Here is a 24,965-nt window from a genome sequence, read left to right as displayed (position 1 = left end):
TTTTGACTTTTTGCACTATGCACATTTTTCACTTTGACCCTATTTTATTTCTAGTATATCAAAACAAATGTTAATATATAATATATTGTTGGCTTCATCTTAATATATATTTTTAAAATATTAATATTTTATAAGTTTTTATAATATGTAGTTAAAGATATTGATGGTCAAAATTGTACATTGGCAAGCGTGTGCAGTTAAAACGATACGAGTATTAAGGAAGGGGAGGGAGTATCGGTTTAGGCCGATTTCTCGGCTCTGCCTTGATAGTATAAAAGTACCGATGACTCGTTACCTACTCAGCAGTTAACGTACAACAATAAAATATAAACATTTTATTTTTATTGTAAAGTTTTAATTTTTTAAATATGTACAGTACACCTCTTGTTGTTTTTATAGTATTTCAACCGAACGTTCATGCGTCGTGATAAAACCTAATCTTTTGTCTTCTTCTTTATCCTGGACCTTTCAACTATTTAATCTTCGTTATTAATAGTATTAACTCTTATTTAACATTACCTCTACGTTGCTCAAGTGGCTGGATGAGACAAGGTAGTTTTGCCTTTTGGAAATAGGCTTGACATAAAATAATTACATAAACCAAGACCTTAATGTCTTCTTTCAATTCTCTAGACATAAATATACCCTTGATCACTGATCAGGAACAAAACTTGCTAACTTTTATCAAACCAATAAATGGATTTGTTAGTTACAAAAGGAGGTCCAAAAAATATGAAAACCACATTTCTCCATATCCTAGAGAAAAAATTAACGATGATGATGAACACAAACCACATATTTATAAAATTTGGATCGTTTTTAGCATCCATAATGTTTGTTAGGGCTATGTATGAGCAATATCTTCCTCATCGATGGCGGGGTTCGATATACTCATTCCTTTATCAATACATACATAGATTTGTGACAACGTTTTCTCCATATCTTCAAATCACGGTTGATGAATATACCGGGGAACGATTTAATCGATGTGAGGCGTACACCACCATTGAAACTTACCTTAGTGAGAAGGCTTCCGAACAAGCAAGGAGATTTAAGGGTAGTTTTGTTAAGGATGGTAAGACTTTAGTGCTTGGATTAGCTAACAATGAGGAGGTTATTGATGAGTATCAAGGAGTTAAGGTTTGGTGGAAATGTCGTAAAAGTGTTTCCAGATCTCAAACAATCAATATCTACCCTGGAACCAATGAAAAAAGGTGATTATTCATCATTCTTTAATAGTCTTCATAATTAACAATTTTTTCATTGAGTACTAATAGTAGTTGATTTTTTATTTTTGTTATACTTTATGTCATTATTGTTAATTAGGATGTGTATTATTCACCCATCTTTCACTTATCTAAATTAAAGACAGAGAGTTTTGTACGTAAATTAGTAATACTAGCTAAGAATATTAAAATGGTTGATAGCAAAGTAAACTTAATATAGAAATTTCAGAATAAGAGGTAGTACGATCGAGTAGCTGCTTATTATGCAAATTGAACCATGTGCTCTTGTTCGATCCAACAAGAGCCCTTTGAAGATTTCGAACCTCTTATAATGCAAATTGAACACGATAAAAAAATTCTCTTAAATATTAATTTGAGTTCAAACCTTGTAACAGGCATTTTGAGCTAACTTTTCACGGTCGTCATAGAAAGCTTATCAGTGAATCGTACATGAATTACATTTTAGAGGAAGGAAAAGCAATAACAATAAGGAAAAGGCAAAGAAAGTTGTTTACCAATATCAAGGAACAAAAGGGGCCAAATAACAACAGTAGATGGACCTTATGGAGTCATGTCGAGTTCAAGCACCCAGCCTCTTTCGACACCATAGGTATGGACGAGGCCAAGAAAAAATACATCATGAACGATCTTCTTCGCTTTAGTAATGCAAAAGAGTACTATGCAAAGATTGGAAAGCCATGGAAACGTGGTTATCTCTTGTATGGACCTCCTGGCACTGGTAAATCAACCATGATTGTGGCTATTGCTAATTTATTAGAGTACGACATTTATGATCTTGAGTTAACTACGGTTGTGGACAATACTCAATTAAGGAGGCTACTCATCGAGACCTCTAATAAGTCTATTATTGTGATTGAAGATATTGATTGTTCGCTTGATTTAACGGGGAAAAGAACACCCAAGGCAGAGAAAGACAAGGACAAGGGTAAGGAAATAGAAGAAGATAAGGACAAGGTTATAAGAAAGATGAAATTAGAACCAGTTGGGGAGAGGAAAAAAAGCGAAGTTACTCTTTCAGGGTTGTTGAATATTGTTGATGGGATATGGTCTGCTGTTGGAGAAGAGAGACTAATTATCTTTACTACAAATCATATTGACAAACTTGATAAAGCCCTTATTCGAAAGGGGAGAATGGATGTTCATATTGAGCTATCGCATTGTTGTTTCGAGTCATTTAAGGTGCTTGCAAATAATTATTTGGATCTTACATCACATTCTTTGTTCGAGACTATAAAGACCTTGTTGGAGGAGACTAAGATGAACCCTGCTGATGTTGCTGAAAACTTGATGCCTAAGTCACTTGAGCTGGATGTGGATACTTGTTTACAGAATTTAGTTAAAGCTCTTCAGAACTCGAAAATAGATGATCGATTAAAAGAACAACGGAAGAATGAGAAAGCGAAAATAGAGGAAGAAAGGAAGGCGGAACAAGAAGAAAAAGCTAATGCACAGAAGCTTAAGAACCAAGTTGAATCTTTGAACAAACCATGATTTTGAGGAAAATAAAATTTAAATGAATTCTATGTTTGTCATCTTACTTTGCGATTTTAGTTTTTTTGTAACTTTTGCAATTATACCATTATAAAAATGCTATTGCTATTCTTATATAAGGTAAACATAAACTATTGCAACTTTTTGCTATATGTATTACATTAAGTGCTATTTTTTTTAAAAAAAAATTTTAATACAACATGGCATCTCACCAGACATGATATTTGATATTTGTATTACATTAAGTGCTACATAAATTTTAGTACATAAAGTAAGGTCAACAAAACAACAAAAGGTCTTGCGCGCACAAGGTGTACAATAAATTTATTGTACACCAAGATAACTTTTATGCAGTTTTTCGTAACTTTAACCTATTTTTCTGTAACTTTTATATTGTAAAATTAAAAAGTTGAGAGATAAACATTTTAAAGGGTTAAGTGATTAATTTATACATTATTAGTGATTTTGAAGAAATAATTTTTTATTCAAATGAAAAATTTATCATTAAAAAATAGATAACTTTTACATATATAAATGTAACTTTAAAGCATTGTAAATAAGAATTTGTGACAAAACAAAAGACGTTGAAATTGTAACGTTGAAATCTGTTTTATTACAAATATACTTGGTACATTATATTATTCACTTAATTATAAGGTGGAATAGACAATATTTAAAACGGGGTAATTAACTAATTAAGGCAACCATAAACACACATTAAAAGAAATTAAGCGTACATGTGAAATGTTAGACTAGTTTTGATTTACTTGTTGTAGTTGAATGTTTGCTTGTAATTTTCCTCCACCAATAGCGTCGGCTTCTATCCTCTTGCAATTGTTCAGATTTCAACTTGTTTTCTTGCTTTGCCTTTTCAAGGAATACAACTAAATTACTTAGACAAGAATCAACACTAGTAGTTTTGAGTGATCTAGGCATCAGATTCTCAGCTACATCGGCGGGAGTAACGTTTATATCCTCTAACAATCTCCCAATAGATTCGAACAAGGAATGTAATTCAATTTGCAAATAATTCATAGCCAATACCTTGAATGCTTCATATCGACAGTACGACAACTCGATATGCAAGTCCATTCTACCTCGCCGTATTAGAGCAGGGTCAAGTTTTTCGATATGATTAGTCGTAAACACGATAATTCTTTCTTCTCCACAAGCTGACCAAATCCCATCAATAAAGTTTAACAAACCAGACAATGTAACTTCACTTCCTTTCTTTTCACCGCCAGTCATTTCTTCAGCTATCTTAACCTTAAGAAAATTATTTACTTTTTTGTCCTTTCTTTGACCTGTTAAATCCAATGAACAATCTATATCTTCGATCAAGATAATCGACTTGCTTGTTATTTCAGTTAATAGCTTCTTCAATTGCATGTTATCCTTAACCGGTGTGAGTTCGAGATCATAGATGTCGTAATTTAATAGATTCGCCATTGCTGCGACTAGTGTTGATTTCCCAGTTCCTGGTGGACCGTAGAGAATATAACCCCGTTTCCATGGCTTTCCAATTCGAGCGTAATACTCTTTTGCACTCTTAAACCATAATAAGTCATCAAGGATTATTTGTTTCTTAGTTTCCTCCATTGCTAGCATTTCGATTCCACATTTCATACTCATCTGCACCTGCATTTGTAAACAGTTTCCGACTCCTCTTTCGAACAGCAATCGCTTCGCCTTCCTCTAAAACATATGGTAAATATGTGTCTAGTATAAACTTTCTGTGTTTTCCATGAAACACCAATGTGTAGTACCTGTTTGAGTATACAAAGACACAAAATTGTAAGTAAATATTCAACTTAGTACACCATAATAACTTAAACTTTGATTGAATCTGACTAATTTTGGAATTTAGACTAAAAATTTGGGCCTCGAAGATTTTACTATGGCTCACTTCACACTGGGGCCTATTTGGGCCAACCCAAAATCAATTCACCTAATTTCCATCCTACTACGGGTTCGCCGCGTAATCAATACTCCCTCCGTATTTAAATATAAGATACACTAACCATATCCAACCGTATTTAAATAGGAGATAAAATTGCCATTTTTAGTAACTGTTCAATCCCATCATCTAATCTTTACTCCCTCCGTCCCTTAATATTCGCACCGCTTTTCTTTTCGGGTCGTCCCTTAATACTTGCACCGCTTCTATAAATAGAAATTTATATCAATATTATATTATTTCTCACACTTACTTACTAACCCCACCTACACCCCTATTCCCTACAAAAAATCATTTAAAAATTCACACCCCCAATCACCACTCTCCACCTCTTACCTCTTACCCATTTCCCATTAACTATATTAAAAAAATACCCTACTATCAACTAACACCCATTAAATTAATAAGTCAATTTAAATGTCTTAAACTCCGCAACGGTCAAACCGGTGCGAGTATTAAGGGACGGAGGGAGTATTATATAAGTGAAGAGATGAAGTTATTTTAGTAAATCAACTTTTGGTATCCCCTTTGATTACTAAAATACCCTCCACACTTATAGAATAGAGAATATAATGACAATCCACCCAATAGGAAAGCCCAAAGAAACATTTTAATCAATCTAGCCCCTTAAATAAATTCTTACCATTTTAATCAATTTGTTTATATGCGTTCAGCTTTATCTAACTTATTTGTTTCTTATATTCGCACGCATCGCATGTATATTATATTTTTTACATGTTATTTCAGGTTTGAATATAACAACACAAATCTGTTTCTTATATTAGCACGCAACGTGTGCATATAAGACTAGTTAAATAATACTCCTACCCCACTACCACATTAAACAATTAATTTCATAAACCCCCCTTCCCACACCCCTCCAAAATTTTATGGTCTCCACTTATTTTACTTGATTAAAATATTTACCTCAACGGGCTCAACCCCACCTGATTTATTATTTTATTTCATTCAACTATTTTTCCTTGATACTCGTGTCCGGCCAAGCATATCTCCTATTTAAATCCAGAAGGAGTAGTTTTTAATCCCATGTAAGTTATATATTTAATTGTTATTTAAATTTCATTTTCGTTAGCATATTACGGTGGTTTTTGTATGATACAGACCTCATACACGAGGAGGAGTGATACACCGTTGTGAACAGTGGGTAAAATGCCCATACTTAAGGGCGAATAGATATTTTTGCATAATATGTTGAAAAGTCAAATAAAACACTAGAGTATTAGCAATAATAACATATTTTAGAACAATAATGACAGTATTTATATAACAATAACAATATCTATAAAAACGTTGACGGTATATATGAGTATATGATAACAATTTACCAATTCATTCAAGTGTGGTATCTTGTCTTTTCTATTTCATTCTTTTTTTTTTTTTTTTGCAAGAATGACAGATGTTAATGCAGTCGTGACAGTATTATATATATAACAATGATAATTTTATACAAACGTTGATATTATATAGCAACACTTTACCCATTCATTAAGTGGTCCCTTAACTTTTTATATTACATTTCAATTATTTGTTTTTTGGGAAGTGGGTTTGGGCTTCTTTGCCCACAATCAACCAGAGATTAATCACCCCTCCATACACGAGGAAGTAGGAACAGTAGTGTTTAATCACCCCTCCATACAGGAGGAGATTAATCACCCCTAAATACTTTAACTCCGTTAAAAGTATAATGGGAACATATACTTAATTTATCAACTGCTCCAAAACATTACTCCGTATTTATTTGTAATTAATACTAATAAGTTAGACCGAAATTGAAGTAGAAACAATTGATAAACGTGTACCTTTTCTCATTGGAGGTTGGGTAAAAAGAGAAAGATGGTTGACTAGTGTCTACTTTTTTGAAAGACCAACAGAGTTGAACACCCTGATAAACGTCCATGATCTCCTCATTATCCCCTAATTTCATCAACAAAGACTTGCCATCTTGGATATAATCAGCATTCATGCTCTTAGCTTCAACAGATGACTTGTCACCGAGGTAGTTTTGGATGGCATTGTAAGCATCACTTCGATTGAAACGATCATTTGTGTACTCATGGAAGGTAATATCAAGACTAGGGGAGAAATAATTAACCAATTTGTGTGTATAATGGGAGCTTAAAAACTCGAGGGAGTCCCGTATCTTTGGACTTTGGGGGAAGGTAATGTTGATATATTGTACAGAAGAACATTAGACCTGCTAGCCACGACCCAAACTGTGACAACATTTCCATGTCTTAGCTTTATACGAATCAATACTCACACCAACGAGATTTTTTTGTGTGATTTATGCATGGAGTTATCCAACCCAAGTTATATAGACAGAGTTTATATTGTGGGAATATGGGATGTCGCGTGTTGCCCGGGGTCGTCGTCCAAAGGTATAAGGCTTTCTTTTTATTCATTGAATACATAATTATGGAACTTAAAGATTAATTAAACTAATATCCCTTTTTCCCTCAAAATAAAAAAAAACTAGTATCCCTTCTACAAATTAGGTATGAAACGAATCACATAAAGCAATTACGAACAATCGGTGGAGGTTCCTAACCAAAAAAGCTAACCAACATTTTTAAAAAAACCTAGTGCTTAATGTGCACGTTTATATTAAGTAATTAAGTAATTATTAACCGTGTTTAGAATGTTGTTATTTTTTTTTTTAACGTAGGTTGAATTTGCTTAAATAAACTACATATTACATCTATGAACTAAAAAATTAAGGTCATTAGTGACCTTTACATTCCATACTAGGATTAAACCTCTTATAACCCCAAAACATATAACATATAACATAAGAACTAAGAATCTTCGTCTTCCACAAACCGAGATTGCTTGAACGATCCTCAAACACCTTTAGAAGCCAAACCGAGTTTTCCAAAGCCAAAAGTCCTTGAGAAAAAGAGGACGGAGCTTTCACTACGGAGTAAAGACAGAGGAAAGAATGGAATGAACAAATCGTCACAATCTGACTGCTCAAACGGAGTCACAAGTACATGTAACTCGGTACCCTGAACTTTGGGTACACTCTTGATTGATACGCTATAAACCCCAAAATTTTCATTTGGGGAGCTGCCTTCGGATAACAGGTTTTCAAAGCAACAGAATGTTGTCACTAAGCTTATACGGGAACTAAACCAAGTTAGTTCCCCACTCATCCTTCGATTTGAGTAATCGAAAGAAAACATAGACAAAGACAAAGACCATAAAACCTAATTTGAACATCTACCACACAAACAAGAAACACCATTAACTTCAAATAACAAAGACCCTTTAATGCCCCTTACAACCCCCAACCCCCTTACCAACAACCAATAACAAAAAACCAACACAACTCCTTTATCCTCCAATCGCAATCACAACTAGACAACAAAAACCAAAACCCACTTTTGATAACTAACATACCATAAAGCAATCCCATAAAGACTTACCGCAATGGAGTAAACAAAGATCCTGCTAAATAACAAATTAACTTTACAAAACGGAACATAATTGATACCAAGAGGTTTAATCGATAATACCAAGGAAAACCAACACAAGCCAAAGTAGAGGAGGTACGAGACATGGCTAAATCAAACCCAAAACTGAATCGCCGTAACTATCGGGGTAGGTCGACACTACAAGAAGGCGGTAAAAACCTTTACCGTCAAGATCAGGGTGGTCCGACACAAACGAGACGGCGACGATTAGAAGGGCTTGGGAATACAAGCCAAGAACCTTATACAAGATGGCGGTAAAAATCTTTACCGTCAAGATCGGGATGGTCCGACACAAACGAGACGGCGACGATTAGAAGGGCTTGGGAACACAAGCCAAGAACCCCATACAACAGGACACTACACAAAAACTTCAACAGAGACCACAACTCCAAAAACCAGTGATTCCGATTCCAACTACAACCCTAACCCTAAAAGTTACCTTTACCGACGAATATCAACATCGGTGATTAGAGCAGGGCAGGAAACGACACCCAAGTTGAGATCTCGACCCGATTAATTTACCTCCAATCACACAAAACGAACTTTTCTTAATTGATTTCCTGGTTACCTAAACTAGACAACCTAATTAAGAACTAGGCCAAGAACCTGGCGAGAAATACTTCGGTCTAAAAAGGAGGTGGAAGCTATGGCTTGGCTCCTCTTTCAACTTCTTCGTCGGGATACTACAGCTGATCTTCGGTGATATTAACACTAGAGAAGCTCGCCGGCGACCCGAGTTGAGCGGTGAACTCAGGCCGCCGACAAGCTAAAAACCTAGGGTTTAGGGGAATTTTTTTTTCTTTGCAGAGACAGGGGAGACTTTGGAGAGAGATTTCTTGGTGGTACTTTGGTCTGTGTTTAGAATGTTGTTGTTTCATTGTTTGCTTTCCAGATATTAGTATTAGGTTGTCCTATCGAGAGTCCGCCTCTGCTCCCTTCTTTTTTTGGCAAGCAAGAAGAAATTGGAATATATTAAAATCAACAACCAATACAACCACTCAAATGGGGAGAGGCAAACCTTCTATGAAGGACTCCCTCAAGCCCAAAAGAGGAAACAAAAGCTCAATAGAGCAACAGACCAACTATTACAAGGAATTGTGCCATTCCCTGTTCCTAGTTCTAACCTCGATTATAACAGGGGATAAAACAGGGGAAGCATCAATCGAGGAATTAACGGGAGTTTCCATGGAATTCAACAACATATTATCATCCATATGCATTCTTACAAGTTCATTGAGACTAGCATGATTCAAGTTAGACCCACCACCCCCATCCCCGCCATTTTTAACATTCGAAGAAAAATGGGTACGAATATCATGCCCGGATTCAATTCCATTAATCCAAGCATTAAACTCATCACGCACCTGAGAGCGAACTTGTAATGCAGCTAATGAGGATTTGGGAGTGAGAATTTCGGGTTCAAATAGTGGCGGGTCAACTGAGTCCAAATTTGATTCCACGGAAATGGCGTCGTCCTCCACCATTGAAGGAGCTTGAGTATTCTTCGAAGCTGCACGTGTAACTGGCCTAGAGAGATCATCATTTTTCGTATTCAACTGTTTTCCAAGATTTTGGCATGATTCTTCCGAGGTCTGCCCATGTCGAAGGAGGAGAAGCCGCCTCTTCGAGACCTCTCAAAGCATCCAAAAAAAATCTGCGCCCTACTTGTTTATTACGCAGTATACAATAAATTGAAAATGAACTAAGGTAAATTGAACTTAAATTATATTATCTTATTAGGTCTTAACTGAACTAAACTAAATTGGGTATAGTGAAACTCCACCCAATTCAAATCCGATGTCAATAGTCAAAGAGAGATACTGCCTCAATCTGTAACTTTTTCTAATTAAGAGTTACATATATCATTTCCGACCGTATTTTTTTAGAGGTTAAATTTTCTTGTTAGTAATATATACTATTATTAAATCTCCAAGGTAAGAAATGTCACGTTGCCACGTGTCACTGTGCCATGTCATGCGCGCGCATACATGCATTACTCAAAATGATTATCACAAAAAATGTTAGTATCAATGTTCGAACCCATGACCTCTAATTCATAATGTAAAGTTCTAACCATCTCTACAATGTATGACTATAAAGTAATGAAAAAAGACAAAAGTCATTCTTATAAGTATCAAAACTTTAATGCCCAATATATATTTGAATAATAACCTATTGTAAAAAATTTACTTAATTAATCTTTCTTAATTAATCAGATCATACGTAAAAGAAAAAGTTAATTGTTGTACTATTTCTTTAGCTAATCAATAGTGTGTTTTTCTAAAAATATACTATATTTATGTTATTCAATTTATAATAATTGACGCTTTAAGAAATTTCTTATGATTATAAGTGAATAGAAAAAACAAAGTTTTATACGGAGTACCAATCAAGTAAGACTAGCAAAATAAAGTATTTGATCATAGGAACTATTCTAAAAACCTTCATATATTTGGAGAATATTCTGTAATATTGGCAACAAATTAAATAGAAAAATACATAAAGGTTTGCAAAGAAAACAATCATTAATCAGACAAAAACCAAATAACAAAAACAATAAAATTCGGGGCATCGCCTGTGTCACTAACTAGTTTCTATATTAAATATTACAACCAAGGTCTCTACTATCTTGTTGTTTATTATTTATCTTTTTTCTATGGTCTCTAGTCTCCAAAAAACAAAAAACATCATATTTTCTCACAATAAAATATTCACCTTATTTACAATAAATAATTAATGCATCCACCACTTGCATAATTATGATAAGAAAATCAACTTATATTCCTTAATACTTGTGAGTTGTGACTATCAAGTATCAACCTATAACACCAAAAAATACATAAAATGAGTAGTCAAAGATGTGGAAAAAGAGTGATGACTCGTTACCTATGCAACCACATCATGTACGGTAATAGTATGACAAACGAAGTAGACCAATTTGAAATTTCTATAGCATTTCCAGTTCTCCACTAAAAAGCATCATGATTCATGAGAAAATATGATTTGTCTGTTTGTTAGCGTAATCTTGACCTACTACGTATAATTTAGGCTTATAATAAAATCCAAAGGGGCAAGACTATACTTTTAAAGTCGTCGTCCTCTTGTTGTATTACTACAAATCTAGAAATACAAAGTAATATATATACACATAATCGAAGTTGAAGAAAATTAATTTAGAGAGGAAAAAAAACGATGATGATGATGATGAGCACAAACGATATGTTGATGCAACTTGGATCATTGTTAGCAACAATAATGTTCATTAAGGCTATGTATGAACAATATCTCCCTCATCATTGGCGGGATTCGATCCGCTCATTCCTGTACCGCTACACGGAGAGATTTGTAAGAATTTTCTCTCCATACCTTGATATAACCTTTGAAGAATATACTGGGGATCGATTTACTCCAAGTGAGGCTTACATAACTATTGAAACTTACCTTGGTGAAAAAACTTCCAAGAAAGCGAGGGGTTTAAAGGGTAATTTTATCAAGGGTGGTAAGGCTTTAGTACTTGGATTAGCTGATAACGAGGAGGTAACTGATGAGTATCAAGGAGTTAAGGTTTGGTGGACTAGTCGTAAAAGTTATTCCAAATCTCAAACCATCAGTTGGTTCCCAGGAACAGATGAAAAACGGTACTCTTACATTACTCATTTCATTTGTTTATTCATTTTTACTCTTAATTGTTATTATAAATTGAATTTTACATTCATTTGTTGCTTTTTCAGTGTTTACGTAGTACTCCGTATTCATTTATTATAAATTGTGTGTTTCCATCCAAGAAAGAAAAATTCTAAGTTCATCAAGGACATATATTGAACTCAACATACCAAGGAAATTTATTATGTACGGATTAGTCGTCTGTAACTTGTGGCCACAAAAACAACTCACTCAGAGTTCAACGTCTACATTCATTTTTCAAAAAATATATATTTTATACCAAGTATTTTTTTTTACATCAGTCGTACAAAAGGGACAAATAAAAAAATTCAATTATTTTTTAATTTGTTAGAAGTTAATACTCCATCCGTCCCTTAATACTCGCACCGATTTGACCGGTGCGGATTTAAGACACTTGAATTGACTTGTTAATTTAATATGTGTTACGGAGTAGTTGATTGTATATTTTTAATATAGTTAGTGAGAAATATGTAAGGGACTAAGGGGTGGGGAGTGGTGAGTGGTGAGTGGTGGGTGTGAATTTTTAAATAATTTTTCGTAAGGAATAAGTGTGTAGCCGTGTAGGTGGGTTAGTAGGTAAGTGTGAGAAATAATAAATATTGATTAAAATTTTCATTTATAGAAGCGGTGCAAGCATTAAGAGACGACCCAAAAAAGAAAGCAGTGCGAGTATTAAGGGACAAAGGGAGTATCAATCCTTAATACTCACACCCAAAAAGAAAAGCGGTGCGAGGATTAAGTAGTATTTAAAAAAACTTAAAACGATCAATCCTTGGGAAAAATATCTTGAAAAAAACCAAAATTAAATCTCGATTAATTTTGGTAATTTCGGATAATTTTTATATTTTGGGTAATTTTAAAATTTAAACAAACTAAATGTTTTCAACAGTATAACCTGTGTTTACTGCGATTTAAACAAGCTTACTGTTGCCTTATCCTTGTAACAGGAATTATCAGCTTAGTTTTCATGGTCGCTATAGAGAGTTTATTACAAAAACGTACTTGAATTACATTTTAGAAGAAGGCAAAGCAATTACAATTAGAAATAGGCAAAGAAAGTTGTTTACCAACGTTAAAGAACAAAGTGGTTCATATAGTAGAGGAGGCTTATGGAGCCATGTTGAGTTCAAGCATCCCGCTACATTTGACCACTTAGGTATGGAGGAGTCCAAGAAAAACACAATCAAGAACGACCTCGTTCGCTTTAGTAAAGCAAAAGATTACTATGCTAAGATTGGAAAGCCATGGAAACGTGGTTATCTCTTGTATGGACCTCCTGGTACTGGTAAATCAACCATGATTGTTGCCATTGCAAACTTGTTGGAGTATGATATTTATGACCTTGAACTAACCGCGGTTAAAGATAATACTCAATTAAGGAGGCTACTTATCGAGACTTCAAGTAAGTCTATGATTGTGATTGAAGATATTGATTGCTCGCTTGATTTAACGGGACAAAGATCATCAACAACAAAGAATGATAAGGACAAGGATACTAAGGAAGATGAAGATGATAAAGAGAAGGTTAAGAAGAAGTTGAAAGAAGAAGGGGAAAACAAAAAAAGTGAGGTTACTCTTTCTGGGTTGTTGAATTTTATTGATGGGATTTGGTCTGCTGTTGGAGAAGAGAGGCTAATTATCTTTACTACGAATCATATTGAAAAGCTTGATCCTGCACTTATTCGAACAGGTCGAATGGATGTGCATATTGAGTTATCACATTGTTGTTTTGAAGCGTTTAAAGTGCTTGCCAATAATTATTTAGATGTTACATCACATCCTTTGTTCGAGAAGATCGAGAGGTTGTTAGAGGAGACTAAGATGAACCCTTCTGATGTAGCTGAAAATTTGATGCCTAAGTCACTTGAGATAGTTGTCGATACTTGTTTAGAAAATTTGGTTAAGGCTCTTGAGAAGTCGAAAATGGATGATCAATTGAAGAAGGATGAAGAGGAAAAAAGAGAGAAGGAGAAAGCGAAAAATGAGGTAAAGGAAGAAATTAAGGTGGAAGAACAAGTACTTGCTAATGGGGAGATCAAACATGAAGAAGATACCAAGAACAAGCCCTGATGTTGATGAGGAGAAAGACATTGGTAATGGTAACTATTATTGTGCTTATTAATTATTATACAAACCATTATACAAAACAATGAGTATGTTTTAAGTAAATAATATGTTATCACCTTAATTGTGGTTATATGATAGCTCTGTGTATCAAAGAAATACATTTGTAGAAGTGCTAATTAGTATTGTTGTGCTTATTACGAAATCATTGTACTTAGAATGCGTATTATTAAGTACAATCATGTAATTAGCTTATTTGGTCATACGGTGTACTGTCTACGTATAGTTGCCCTATAAGCTGAATAATAGCCGAATTTACCTTGTCCCTGTATCCTAATTAATAGTATAAAATTCCTCTGTTTTCTTTTCATAATTTGATCGATTTGAAACCAAACAGGCAAACATTATGTGTCATAGTGGTTGAAAGGGCTGAGTTATTGGTCCGATACCAAAATAATATCACTAATTAATTCACCACTAGATTAATAAACTTTTTGTTTGCAGGACCACTAGATCGAAGATGATAGATCCAACTTGAAACAGTATATAAATAATTTATTACTGCCTCCGTTTTTTGTTTCATATTCGATGGAAAACACGAGTATTAAGTGTTAGGAAAATTATGATTAATGGAGTAATTAAGGAAGAACAAATTAGAACAATTAAGAAAATTTAATGCAAAATGACACAAATTTTGGAAGGTGGGAAGATCCTTCAAGCAATGTGCTTGAACATTATAAAACTCACTCTAAACTAGGAGATTATGTTGTGCTCCATATTGATTTAAAATTAGAGTTTACAAGAGTATTGAGCAAATTCTTTCTCTAATTCTCACTCACAAGCACAAGAGTAAACATAATGAAGAACTTTTTCATAAACACTATATTTCTCTCTCTAATTTGTAAAATGTACACAATAAATGCCCTAAAAAGGTATTTATAACAATTCATAAATAAACCACAAACCCGGTTCAAAATAGAGAGAAACCCGACAAACCAATTAGTGTTATAACAATGATGCACAATAAGCATGATGCACTAGAAAAACATATCTCTATTATACAAGGGAAGAGGGGATGGGCATTTTGGTAATCCCACTTTTGGTGTTCCCTTTTAAAAAGACTAAAATATCCTCTACCCTTTCACAATTTAATTCAATATTAAATCTGATTATTACCCATGTATCACGCATAACCCAACAAGAAAAAATACCCATAAATTAACAAGAGAGAGGATGAATACATCACGCATAAATATTGATTTATATTAGAAAGCCTAGCTTATCCCACACATAAAACCAGCAAGCCTGAGGTTACACATATAGTTAGGCTTGTATGATATATTTCATATGGTGGGAATCAAAATTTTGAGAGAATTTCTTTTTAGAGAAGTACGGTTTTGACAAAAGAAATGGTTGTTTTTCAAGCCCCACCCAATTAGTTCTCTTAATTTTGTTAAATTTATAAATTGTTGCTGCCTCAAAAATAGAAAATAGTAAGTTATAATTTTTTATGTAAATTGTAAGTTATAATCTCTATTCTATTCTTTATGTAAATTGTTCTCTTCCTATCAATTTTTCTTTACGGCAGTCAACGTTTCTTGCTTATTATTTATGATGATTAATTAATTGTAATAACACAATTTTAATTTTTTTATTATCTCGCACGCATTTCGTGCATATAAGACTATATGTACAAACAAAAGTACATGACCTTCTGACAAAAGAACATGCGATATATTATCTCACTTTTTTGTTATAAAAAAATATATTATTTTACTTTTTTTATTAAAACTATAAATAGTAAATATATTCATGTTTTTACTTAAGGTAATGTTCTTTTCGCGCGCTATACACTTGTGTTATTGCGGCACACCATTCTCAATGTGCACCATGGTCAATCTTATCAATTGTATCGACAAACCGTTGCGTGCGGGCGCACGAGAGTCGATTTACATTCTGCATAATTGGTGATGTACTTCTGGATAACTCTTTGTAATTTGATACAACTCTCTCGTTCCTTATCCAAAACGAGTTTATGACCAGGCTTTGGAAAGCTACTGCAACAAGCTTTCACTTCCAACTGAAATCACTCAAACAAATGAGTAGGTCATGACACATGTCCATTTTAAGTTGAACTTGTGTTTTAAATCTCTACACTTTCCGTTTTTAATTTGTTTCATAATTTTCTTTACACTTTGCTTTATTCTAGTTTTTGACATTAAAAAACTATCTTACCCTTCTTATCCCCATAACATTTACAATTTTCCACTCACTTTTTCTTACTTTATTCATTATTTTTCCTTACACTCACCCACCTTTTTACACTTTTCTCTTATTTTATCCATATTGTATTATATTCAACCAAATTTTCTACCTTTATCTTAATCTTTGTGTAAATAGTAACTGTAATTATCTTTATGAAACCACTAAAAGAATCCGGTCAGCATGTGGTGCCAAATCAATAGCTAGGATAATTTATGAATTGGTGAGCTTCCTAGTACAGGTTTACAATAAGAATAATGAATAATGAATAATGATTGGTGTCGTATTACTCTTTTCCTAAGATAATCATGTGTGCATGGTATATATTTCCTATGAACTTGAGGCAGAGGCAGGCAGTAGTGAGCGTGAAGAGGAGAACGATCTTGACATTGGTATTGTATCTGTCGCTGCACATCCATGGCATGATCTTGACATTGTTATTATATCTGCAAATACTTGTTTGTAACTTGTCTAGTAACGTACAAGAGCTTAGTAAAAAACTAATTCGTTGCTGTAAATTCTGGTTGCAGGTCCTGAAGTACTAAAAATTGCCGTTGTGTAAGTTTTTATTTCCACCTTGATCCGCCAAACCAAAAAATTTAATTCAATGTGTCACTATGATTAAGTAATGGATGTGAGATCTGAAAGGGGTTGAAAAATATTATACTTCTCTTATTTACCAAAAACAACAATTTCAGACCTTCAATCAGCATTCAGAACTACGAAATGATCTGATATTAATGCTACAAGATCCTGATTTTGTTTATGTTATACAGGTTATTGAGATCTCAAAAGGAAGCTAGGTCAAATATGAACTTGACAAGAAAACAAGATTAATTAAGGTAATAGATTATTCCAACAGGGTTATAGACTTATAGCTATAATGTTATGTCACTTAACATATAGGCAAACTTTATGGTTTTCTCTATTACCACTATGTTATGAACATTTGAATCTTTATGAAATAATTTCACAGGTTGATCGTATTCTGTATTCATTAGTGGTGTATCCTCGCAACTTGCATTTTTGATTGGTTTTAATGCCATTTTGCCGTGATCATGGCCATCAACTTCAACAGCTGAAGCAATATTAAGTTAATATTATGTTTTGGAAGTGACCCTTGGTTGAGGTGGCCTTTGGAGAACTTGCTTAGATGCTATTCTATGTAGGCTTTTTGAAGTAAGTTTACGGGGGCTATCTTTCATAGTATAGAGTATCTAGTCAAGCTATCTTTGGTCCTAAACTGCTAACCTGCTGTTAATAGACTGATATTGTAATGCTATACTTTCTAATACTAATATGGCCTCGGTAGAACTTCTAATGTTACTGTGTGTAAACAATGGATACTTCTCTTTTCATATTAGCATGTAATAGCTACTATAGTTCGTATTGATTAAAAGATTGTTGCCACATATATATAGTCACTTATAAGCCAAGTTTTTGTGTTGCCTCAACCAGATTTATGTTTTTTAAAATAAAAAACAGAGCAAAGAGGGCGACATAAGCAAGTTGCCTTGTTTGGTTTTGAACAAACAAGACAAACACAATTACCCTATTAAAGCTATTTTAGAGGGCGAAATGTAATCAAGGAGGACGAGATATCATTTGCTTTCCTTGAGTTCAACCAAAGAAGGCGAAAAATATTTGCCCTCTTTGGTTTTGATTAAAAAAGGCGAACAAAAAGTGTTGCCTTAAAAAGCTAATAGGACGAATCTAACAGGACGAGTTAAGGGCAATTTTTTTGTCGCCTTTAAAGATTAAAATGACGATATTTTGATCAAACAGGGCGACTTTTTTCGCCCTCCTTGATCATGTAGGTTGTAGTGAACGGAGGTAGTATATATTAATTAAAAATTTAATTTCTCAAAAAGTATGCATTCATTTTGTAATTTCTTTTGAAATCAAAGAACTTTAAAAATAATTATTTCTCAAAAGGTATATTCAAAAAATTAATTTTGTAATTTACTATTCGCCCAAAAGCTTGTCTGAAAATCCTATCAAACCCCGTACATTTTTTGCGTGGTTCTAACCTGAAATGACCTTATGCTCAGTTCTATATCGATCCAATATGACCTAGATTCTAACCCGACCCGACCTTATGGCCAATTCTGTATCGATACAATATGAGCTACGTATCTACTCCGTATCCTTTTATAGATTATCATTAGTGCACATCAACCAATAGGATAATATCTTTGTTAACTATGGAGAGTATCCTAAAGATATCGTTACCTCAATCAAAATTTAACCTTCCATGTTTTATGTGTGTAAAATTTGGTAATGACTTTGTATTTTCGAATAATTGAATAATTAGACTAGTAATTTTCGTCAATCGAGGCCTAAAATCATGGGGAGAAAATCATCAATCTTTTATTTTTGAATTAAGAAAATCATCAATCTTGTTACAAATCAATAAATAACACTGATTTGATCGCAATTTTCATCAATAATTACAGTATTAACATAGCAGTATAGCATTAGCAATATTACTAAGTTTCATAATGGTTATTTTGAACCTAATTTGTTTAGTTTTTGCTATTCTTGTTGATACTAGTCATTGTTTCAACACCAAAGTTGTAAATGTGTCTAGTATTAATTCCAATTGGTCTCCTGGTGGTGCTACATGGTATGGAAGCCCTACTGGCGCCGGAAGCAATGGTATGTCGTCGTTTAAAAATCTTAGCAAAAATGACACTTAGTTGATTTGTACATATAATAATAGTATTAATACATACGGGAATGTATGAACTATATCATGTGATATATTTCAAAGGATAACAGATGTGTGGCTTGCTATAGTAGATAAAAACTGATAAGAAATGTACAAAATTGTAGGTGGAGCATGTGGGTATTCAGAATCGGTAGAAAGGCCTCCATTTTCTGCCATGATATCAGCTGGTGGATCCTCAATTTATGAGTCTGGTGAAGGATGTGGAGTTTGCTATGAGGTTTCAATTTTTTATTTTACTTTAAAAATTTGTGCTAATTTACACAGTAGTAATTACAAATATATACGGAGTAGTTATAACAGACGTAAGAAAAATTAAAGAAGAAAACATAATAAAGATTACACATATTTTAATTTACGTGCGTGTGGTAAATTTGAATTTGTATTGGCATAGGTAAAATGTAGCGAGAATAAAGCATGTTCAGGGCAAGAAGTGAGTGTGACGATACCAGATGAATGTCCAGGTTGCCCCTCAGATATGCCTCATTTTGATTTAAGTGGGAAAGCCTTTGGAGCCTTGGCTAAGCATGGCCTTGCTGACCAATTACGAAATGATGGTGTTGTTCGCATTCAGTACAAGAGGTATATTATATATGAAACAACATTACCAATTTACCATGCCATCGACAAGTTTTGCATATGTTATTCCTACTACATAGTATGTTAATTGGTGCAGGGTAAAATGCAACTATCCAGGAGTAGCAGTGGCGGTAAAAGTGGATTCGGGTTCAAACCCATACCACTTTGCATCCATAATTGAGTATGCAGATGGAGAGGGAATAAAAAGTGTCAAGTTGAAGCAACAATCTGGTGAATGGATGAGCATGCAACGATCATGGGGAGCACTATGGGCACTTAATGCTGGAATTGTTCTTCAACCTCCTTTCTCTCTGCAATTAACTGATGCTAAATCTGGAGATACCCTTACTTTGTATAATGTCATCCCTCAAGGCTGGATACCCGGCCAGACATACCGATCTCACGTTAATTTCAATAATTACTACATGATATAAGTAACAAAATTTCAAGCCGAATTAGGGTGGCAGTAGTCTTAACTCTTAAGGATAGGAGTTGTTGCAAAACTTTTTTGGTCTGGTTGCTGTTTTGTTCTATGATGCTTCCTTAACATGTCTTATTAATCAATCTCTGTTCAACGGTTCTGGAATTTCGTTTTCTTGCTAATCAATCATGTAAGGTTTAATTCATCTGTTTTTTGGTTGATTAAATCAGTAGTAACTGTAGGAAAGCAGCAAGCAAACAATTACATCAACTGTGAACTCATATCATCAGTACATCTACATCTACAGGCTGAGTTAAACAAAATCCTATTTACTACAGCATTAGAAGCATCAGTCATGTTGGTGAAGATCTTCATGTTTCTCTGCACCCAAACCTGGTATACTATTTCAGTAAAGACAAGGCGCGCTGAAAAGCTTGTCCTTTGCCTTCTTACTTCTGAACTTCTTTGTGTCCCTCTTGATCTCTTCTTCAAAGGATAGTCTCCGCTAGACCTGTTCAATGGGCCGGGTCTCCATTAAAACCCCGTATCCAGCCCGTTTATAAACGGGCTCAGCCCTTAAATGTTATAAATGGACCGGGCTCTTAAAAGATTTGTTTTTAATGGGCTTTTAAAGGGCTGACATTAGATCTTACAGGGTTAGGACTATGTGTTATATATAAGCCTTATGTTTCTAAATCACCAAAAGGTGATTAATATCGTTTAATCAGATCTGAATTTTAGAAATTTGAATTAAAGCTACGAATTCAGAATTGCAACAACTAGGAAATCAAAGAAAAATCCTCCGTTCCGCAAATATCGCACCATGTTGACTTTTGATAACTTGATTGTCACTGATTGTGATGAACAAAAAGCTCAAAGCTTGTGCATGGAATTCAGAACTTAGATGCAGAAAATAGAGAAGAGAAAGAAATGGAGGCTCAATGATATTGTATTAGATTGCTTGCCTACAAAACAACTTGCACACACTTATATAGTGCGGCACACCAATGCAAAAGAAGAGAGCAAACCCTACTCCCTTGGGACAGCTCATGGCTAGTACCCATACATGTGCAGAAAAGGACAAAAAATAAGTCACATGAATTAAAAACTAAGGCTGAGCTTAATTAGCTTAATTACTCTAATTACTCCAAGAGAGCTTATCCTTTATTACTCCCCCTCAAGTTGTGAGTGGTAGCTCCCAACTTGTCCAAGAGATACTGATGTTGCTTTACAGTGAGAACCTTAGTCAGAACATCTGCAATCTGTTCAGTAGATGGGACTTGTTCTGTGACAATGCTGCCATTCTGTACTTTGTCTCTGATGAAGTGACAGTCAACTTCCAGATGCTTTGTTCTCTCATGTAGAACAGGATTAGCAGCTATAGCAAGAGCTGCTTGGTTGTCACATTTTAGCACTGCAGGTGGTAGACTGGTCAGACCTAGAGCCTTCAATAAGTGTGTCAGCCAAGTTACTTCACAAGAGGTCAAGGCCATAGCCCTGTATTCAGCTTCTGCTGATGATCTAGCCACAACTGACTGTTTCTTTGCTTTCCAAGAGACAGGAGATTTCCCCAAGAAGATGCAATAACCTGAGGTTGATCTTCTTGACATTGGACATCCATCCCAATCACTGTCACAATAAGATGTTAGAGTGGCTGCAGAGGTGGAAGCAAGTAGTATGCCTTGATTGACAGTGCCAGCAATGTATGTTAGGAGTCTTTTGGCAGCTTGCATATGAACTAAAGTAGGTTGATGCATGAATTGGCTCAAGAGTTGTACAGTGAAGGAGATGTCAGTCCTAGTGATAGTCAAGTAAATCAGCCTACCCAACAACCTCTGATAAGGAGTAGGGGAAGGAAGCAACTCTCCCTTGTCTGTGGTAAGTTTCAGGTTTGATTCCATGGGCAGCAAAACAGGTTTGACATCCACCATGTGATGTTCTTTAAGCAAATCCAAGGCATATTTTCTTTGAGACACAAAGAAACCAGAGGAGGATCTGAACACTTCAAGACCCAAAAAATAGGTCAATTCTCCAAGATCTTTCATATGAAATGACTTTGACAACATTTCTTTGAGAGTTGTAATTTCTGTCAAGTTTGTGCCACATATCAACAGATCATCAACATAGATCAGTATCAAGGTAATATCTTGGGTGTTTGACTTTGTGAACAGACTGTAGTCTGACTTGGACTGGTTATAACCAAACCTCATCAGTGTTTCTGAAAGTTTGGCAAACCATTGTCTTGGGGCTTGTTTCAGGCCATACAAAGATTTTTTCAGCTTGCACACAACTTTCTGAGATACATCACATTCATCAGTGACATTCAGTTTGATTTTACTCCCAATTCCAGTATAACCTTGAGGCAATTTCATATACACATCCTCATACAAGTCTCCATGTAGGAAAGCATTAGTAACATCCATTGCTGCTACTGCCAAGATGGTTCTTACAGTTGTCATTTTTGCCACAGGTGCAAATGTTTCAGCATAGTCCTGACCATACTTTGTTTGCACCCCAAAGCCACTAATCTTGATTTGTTCTTGTCCAGTTTTCCATCAGGGTGGAACTTGGTTTTGAACAACCATTTACACCCAATGGCCTGCTTCCCTGGAGGCAAGATACATATATCCCAGGTATCATTGAGTTCCAGTGCATCCAACTCTCTATTAATGGCATTGACCCACTTTGATTGAGTGACAGCTTGTTTGAAGAATATTGGGTCACTGATGTTGCTTAGAGTCACCAGGAAGCAATAGAATGTATTATGGATCTCACACTCAGCCAAATCAGCTATGTGTTGAGTATTTGAGTTATTCTTCATCACATAGTCTTTTGACCACACTGGTGCTGAGTGAAATCTAGATGACCTTCTTGGAGCCACATCTTCAACATGTGAAACATTGGGTTCTTCTGACTGTTCTTCTTCAGATTCAGGTTCACTGATTTCATGGATTTGGGTAGGTGAATCAGTTTCAGGAATGTTGTTGTTGTTTTCAACAGGTTCATCATCACTGTCATTGCAAAACATGTCAAACAGATCAGATGATGGAAAAAGGTTTGTGTTTGGCTGGGTTTGAGGTAGAGGTTTCATGTAGGATTTTTCAGCATTTGAGTGGAAGGGGAAGATATGTTCTTTAAATTTCACATGCCTTGTCACCATAACTTGCCTTGTAACTAGGTTCAACAATCTGTAACCTTTTTGAGATGATGGGTAACCCAACATGACACAAGGCACCCCCCTTGCCTTGAACTTATCAGTAGTGATCTCTGGGTTTGGAGCAAAAGCCAAGCATCCAAACACTCTCAAGTGTTCATACTCTGGTTTTTTTGTTGTGAAGAACTTCAAATGGAGTCTTGTTTTCAAGTATCTTAACAAGCAGTCTGTTAATTATATGAGCTGCTGTCATCACACAATCACCCCAAAAATGTAAAGGCAATGAGGCTTGGAATCTCAATGCTCTTCCCATTTCCAGCACATGTCTATGCTTTCTTTCCACTCTTGCATTCTGTTGAGGTGTTCTCACACATGATGTTTGATGAAGAATTCCATTTTCAGAGAAAAACTTCTGACACTCTCCATCATCAAATTCCAGGGCATTATCAGTTCTCAAGTGTTTGATGGATTTACTGAAATGGTTTTTTACATAGTTCTGAAACATCACAAGGGTATCCAGGGACTGAGATTTGTATTGCAGCAAGTATATCCATGTCATTCTTGAATGATCATCAACAATTGTCATGAAATACCCGAATTTGTTCCTTGTTTCCACTCTGTAAGGACCCCAAATGTCCATGTGCACCAATTCAAATATCTCATCAGCATGAGAAGAACTCAGACTGAAAGGCACTTTTGCAAAGTTGACCATGGGACAGGTGATACACACTGCATTATTCTTTGCTGTCAGATAGGGCTTCACACACTCCAAGTGTTCAAGTTTTGAGAGAGAGGCATGACCAAGTCTATTATGCCACAGTGTGTACTCTTCAGCAGCTTTGTTTGCAGCAAAGCCAAAATGAGTGTTCTCATTTTGTTTCTCAACATCATTTTTCTCCAGGTAGTAAAGTCCATTTCTTGCCTTTCCCACACCTAGGGTCTTCTTTGTTTTGCTATCAGCTATCACACAGTGTGTTGGATAGAATAACACTTCACAGTTGCTTTCTTTGATTAGCTTTTGCACAGAAAGCAAGTTATGTTGAAATTTTGGGACACACAACACATTTTTCAGAATAATGTTTGTTCCAATGGTTGCTTTTCCCATGTGGGATATCATGGCTGTTTCTCCAGTTGGCAGATTGATTTTGGGACCACTCTTTGCAGCAATTGGCTCAGTCAGATAATGCAGATGAGGAGTCATATGGTCTGAAGCACCAGAGTCAACTATCCATGCATCACTCAGTTCTGCAGCATGATAGCAAGAGATCATACCAGAGAAATGAATATCCAACTCATCATCAGTATCAGTGTGCCTGGAAGTTGATTTGGACACCAGGTTAGGCAATAAATTTGCCAGTTGGTCCAGCTGCTGTGGTGTGAACTATACACCTGTTTCAGACCTTGTTTCAGTACTTTGAGCAGTTGCTGCAACTCTGGTAGAGTTGTTTTTTCCCAAATTCCACTTTGAATAGGATGATGATGCTCCACTTTCTCGATTGCCAGGTTATACAACAACCTTTCCATGTCTAGAATGCCACTTTGGATATCCAATGATAGTCCAACATTTTTCAGTCAAGTGACCCTTCACACCACATGCCTTGCAAACAGTATCTACTCTATCTGATTGGGTTTTGGTAAACATGGCAGACATTTCTGTCTCAGGTTTGATGAATTTCAAAACCTCTCTTTGGGATTCTACCTGTTGCAACACTGCACAGGCACTTTCAACGGTGGGAAGGGGAGTCATCATCAAGATTTGACTCCTTTGAGGTCCATATTTGTCATTTAGGCCATTCAAGAACTGAAATAACCTGGATTCCTCTTTCTTTTGGTCAACAACTTCCAACAATTTTCTGATATCATCAGTTATGTTGGTGACAGCAG

The 24,965-nt window shown here is 35.1% G+C and overlaps 4 protein-coding genes, 1 long non-coding RNA gene and 1 pseudogene across 5 annotated transcripts; 3 read left to right on the top strand and 3 right to left on the bottom strand.

Moving 5' to 3' along the window:
* Positions 1-629: 629 nt before the first annotated feature.
* On the top strand, positions 630-2,869 carry LOC110795377 (AAA-ATPase At3g28580). Its single transcript, XM_022000383.2, has 2 exons — positions 630-1,214; positions 1,622-2,869. The coding sequence occupies exons 1-2, from the start codon at positions 697-699 to the stop codon at positions 2,736-2,738; spliced, it is 1,635 nt and encodes a 544-aa protein (XP_021856075.1). The 5' UTR covers positions 630-696; the 3' UTR covers positions 2,739-2,869.
* Positions 2,870-3,367: 498 nt separating this feature from the next.
* Positions 3,368-7,062, bottom strand: LOC110795376 (AAA-ATPase At3g28580-like; annotated as a pseudogene).
* Positions 7,063-7,387: 325 nt separating this feature from the next.
* Positions 7,388-10,068, bottom strand: LOC130465902 (uncharacterized). The gene is made up of 2 exons (XR_008925916.1): positions 9,554-10,068; positions 7,388-7,629 (listed from the first exon to the last, which is right to left on the bottom strand). It is a non-coding gene; the product is annotated as an uncharacterized lncRNA (long non-coding RNA).
* Positions 10,069-11,285: 1,217 nt separating this feature from the next.
* On the top strand, positions 11,286-14,310 carry LOC110795371 (AAA-ATPase At3g28580). The gene is made up of 2 exons (XM_022000378.2): positions 11,286-11,827; positions 12,821-14,310. The coding sequence occupies exons 1-2, from the start codon at positions 11,382-11,384 to the stop codon at positions 13,941-13,943; spliced, it is 1,569 nt and encodes a 522-aa protein (XP_021856070.1). The 5' UTR covers positions 11,286-11,381; the 3' UTR covers positions 13,944-14,310.
* A 2,205-nt stretch (positions 14,311-16,515) lies between these two features.
* LOC110795385 (putative expansin-B2) lies at positions 16,516-19,940 on the top strand. Its single transcript, XM_022000389.1, has 6 exons — positions 16,516-16,657; positions 16,730-16,757; positions 18,670-18,857; positions 19,035-19,147; positions 19,322-19,509; positions 19,604-19,940. The coding sequence occupies exons 1-6, from the start codon at positions 16,516-16,518 to the stop codon at positions 19,938-19,940; spliced, it is 996 nt and encodes a 331-aa protein (XP_021856081.1).
* A 1,144-nt stretch (positions 19,941-21,084) lies between these two features.
* On the bottom strand, positions 21,085-22,386 carry LOC110795384 (uncharacterized mitochondrial protein AtMg00810-like). Its single transcript, XM_022000388.1, has one exon. It carries the CDS (start codon positions 22,384-22,386, stop codon positions 21,085-21,087), a length of 1,302 nt encoding a protein of 433 aa, XP_021856080.1.
* Between the last annotated feature and the right edge of the window lie 2,579 nt (positions 22,387-24,965).

The sequence above is a fragment of the Spinacia oleracea genome, chromosome 1 (genome assembly GCF_020520425.1).
Source record: "Spinacia oleracea cultivar Varoflay chromosome 1, BTI_SOV_V1, whole genome shotgun sequence".
Lineage (NCBI taxonomy): Eukaryota > Viridiplantae > Streptophyta > Magnoliopsida > Caryophyllales > Amaranthaceae > Spinacia > Spinacia oleracea.
This window is presented reverse-complemented; position numbering and strand designations above follow the sequence as displayed.

What these genes read in the sequence shown, in the direction of transcription:
- LOC110795377 (XM_022000383.2), top strand. Translation starts at nt 697, where the DNA reads ATGGATTTGTTAGTTACAAAAGGAGGTCCAAAAAATATGAAAACCACA. An exon ending in CCTGGAACCAATGAAAAAAG is followed by an intron (nt 1,215 to 1,621) that starts GTGATTATTCAT and finishes ACCTTGTAACAG; the next exon opens with GCATTTTGAGCTAACTTTTC.
- LOC110795371 (XM_022000378.2), top strand. Translation starts at nt 11,382, where the DNA reads ATGATGATGATGATGAGCACAAACGATATGTTGATGCAACTTGGATCA. An exon ending in CCAGGAACAGATGAAAAACG is followed by an intron (nt 11,828 to 12,820) that starts GTACTCTTACAT and finishes TCCTTGTAACAG; the next exon opens with GAATTATCAGCTTAGTTTTC.
- LOC110795385 (XM_022000389.1), top strand. Translation starts at nt 16,516, where the DNA reads ATGGTATATATTTCCTATGAACTTGAGGCAGAGGCAGGCAGTAGTGAG. An exon ending in TATTATATCTGCAAATACTT is followed by an intron (nt 16,658 to 16,729) that starts GTTTGTAACTTG and finishes TTCTGGTTGCAG; the next exon opens with GTCCTGAAGTACTAAAAATT. An exon ending in GTTCGCATTCAGTACAAGAG is followed by an intron (nt 19,510 to 19,603) that starts GTATATTATATA and finishes TAATTGGTGCAG; the next exon opens with GGTAAAATGCAACTATCCAG.
- LOC110795384 (XM_022000388.1), bottom strand. Translation starts at nt 22,386, where the DNA reads ATGACAACTGTAAGAACCATCTTGGCAGTAGCAGCAATGGATGTTACT.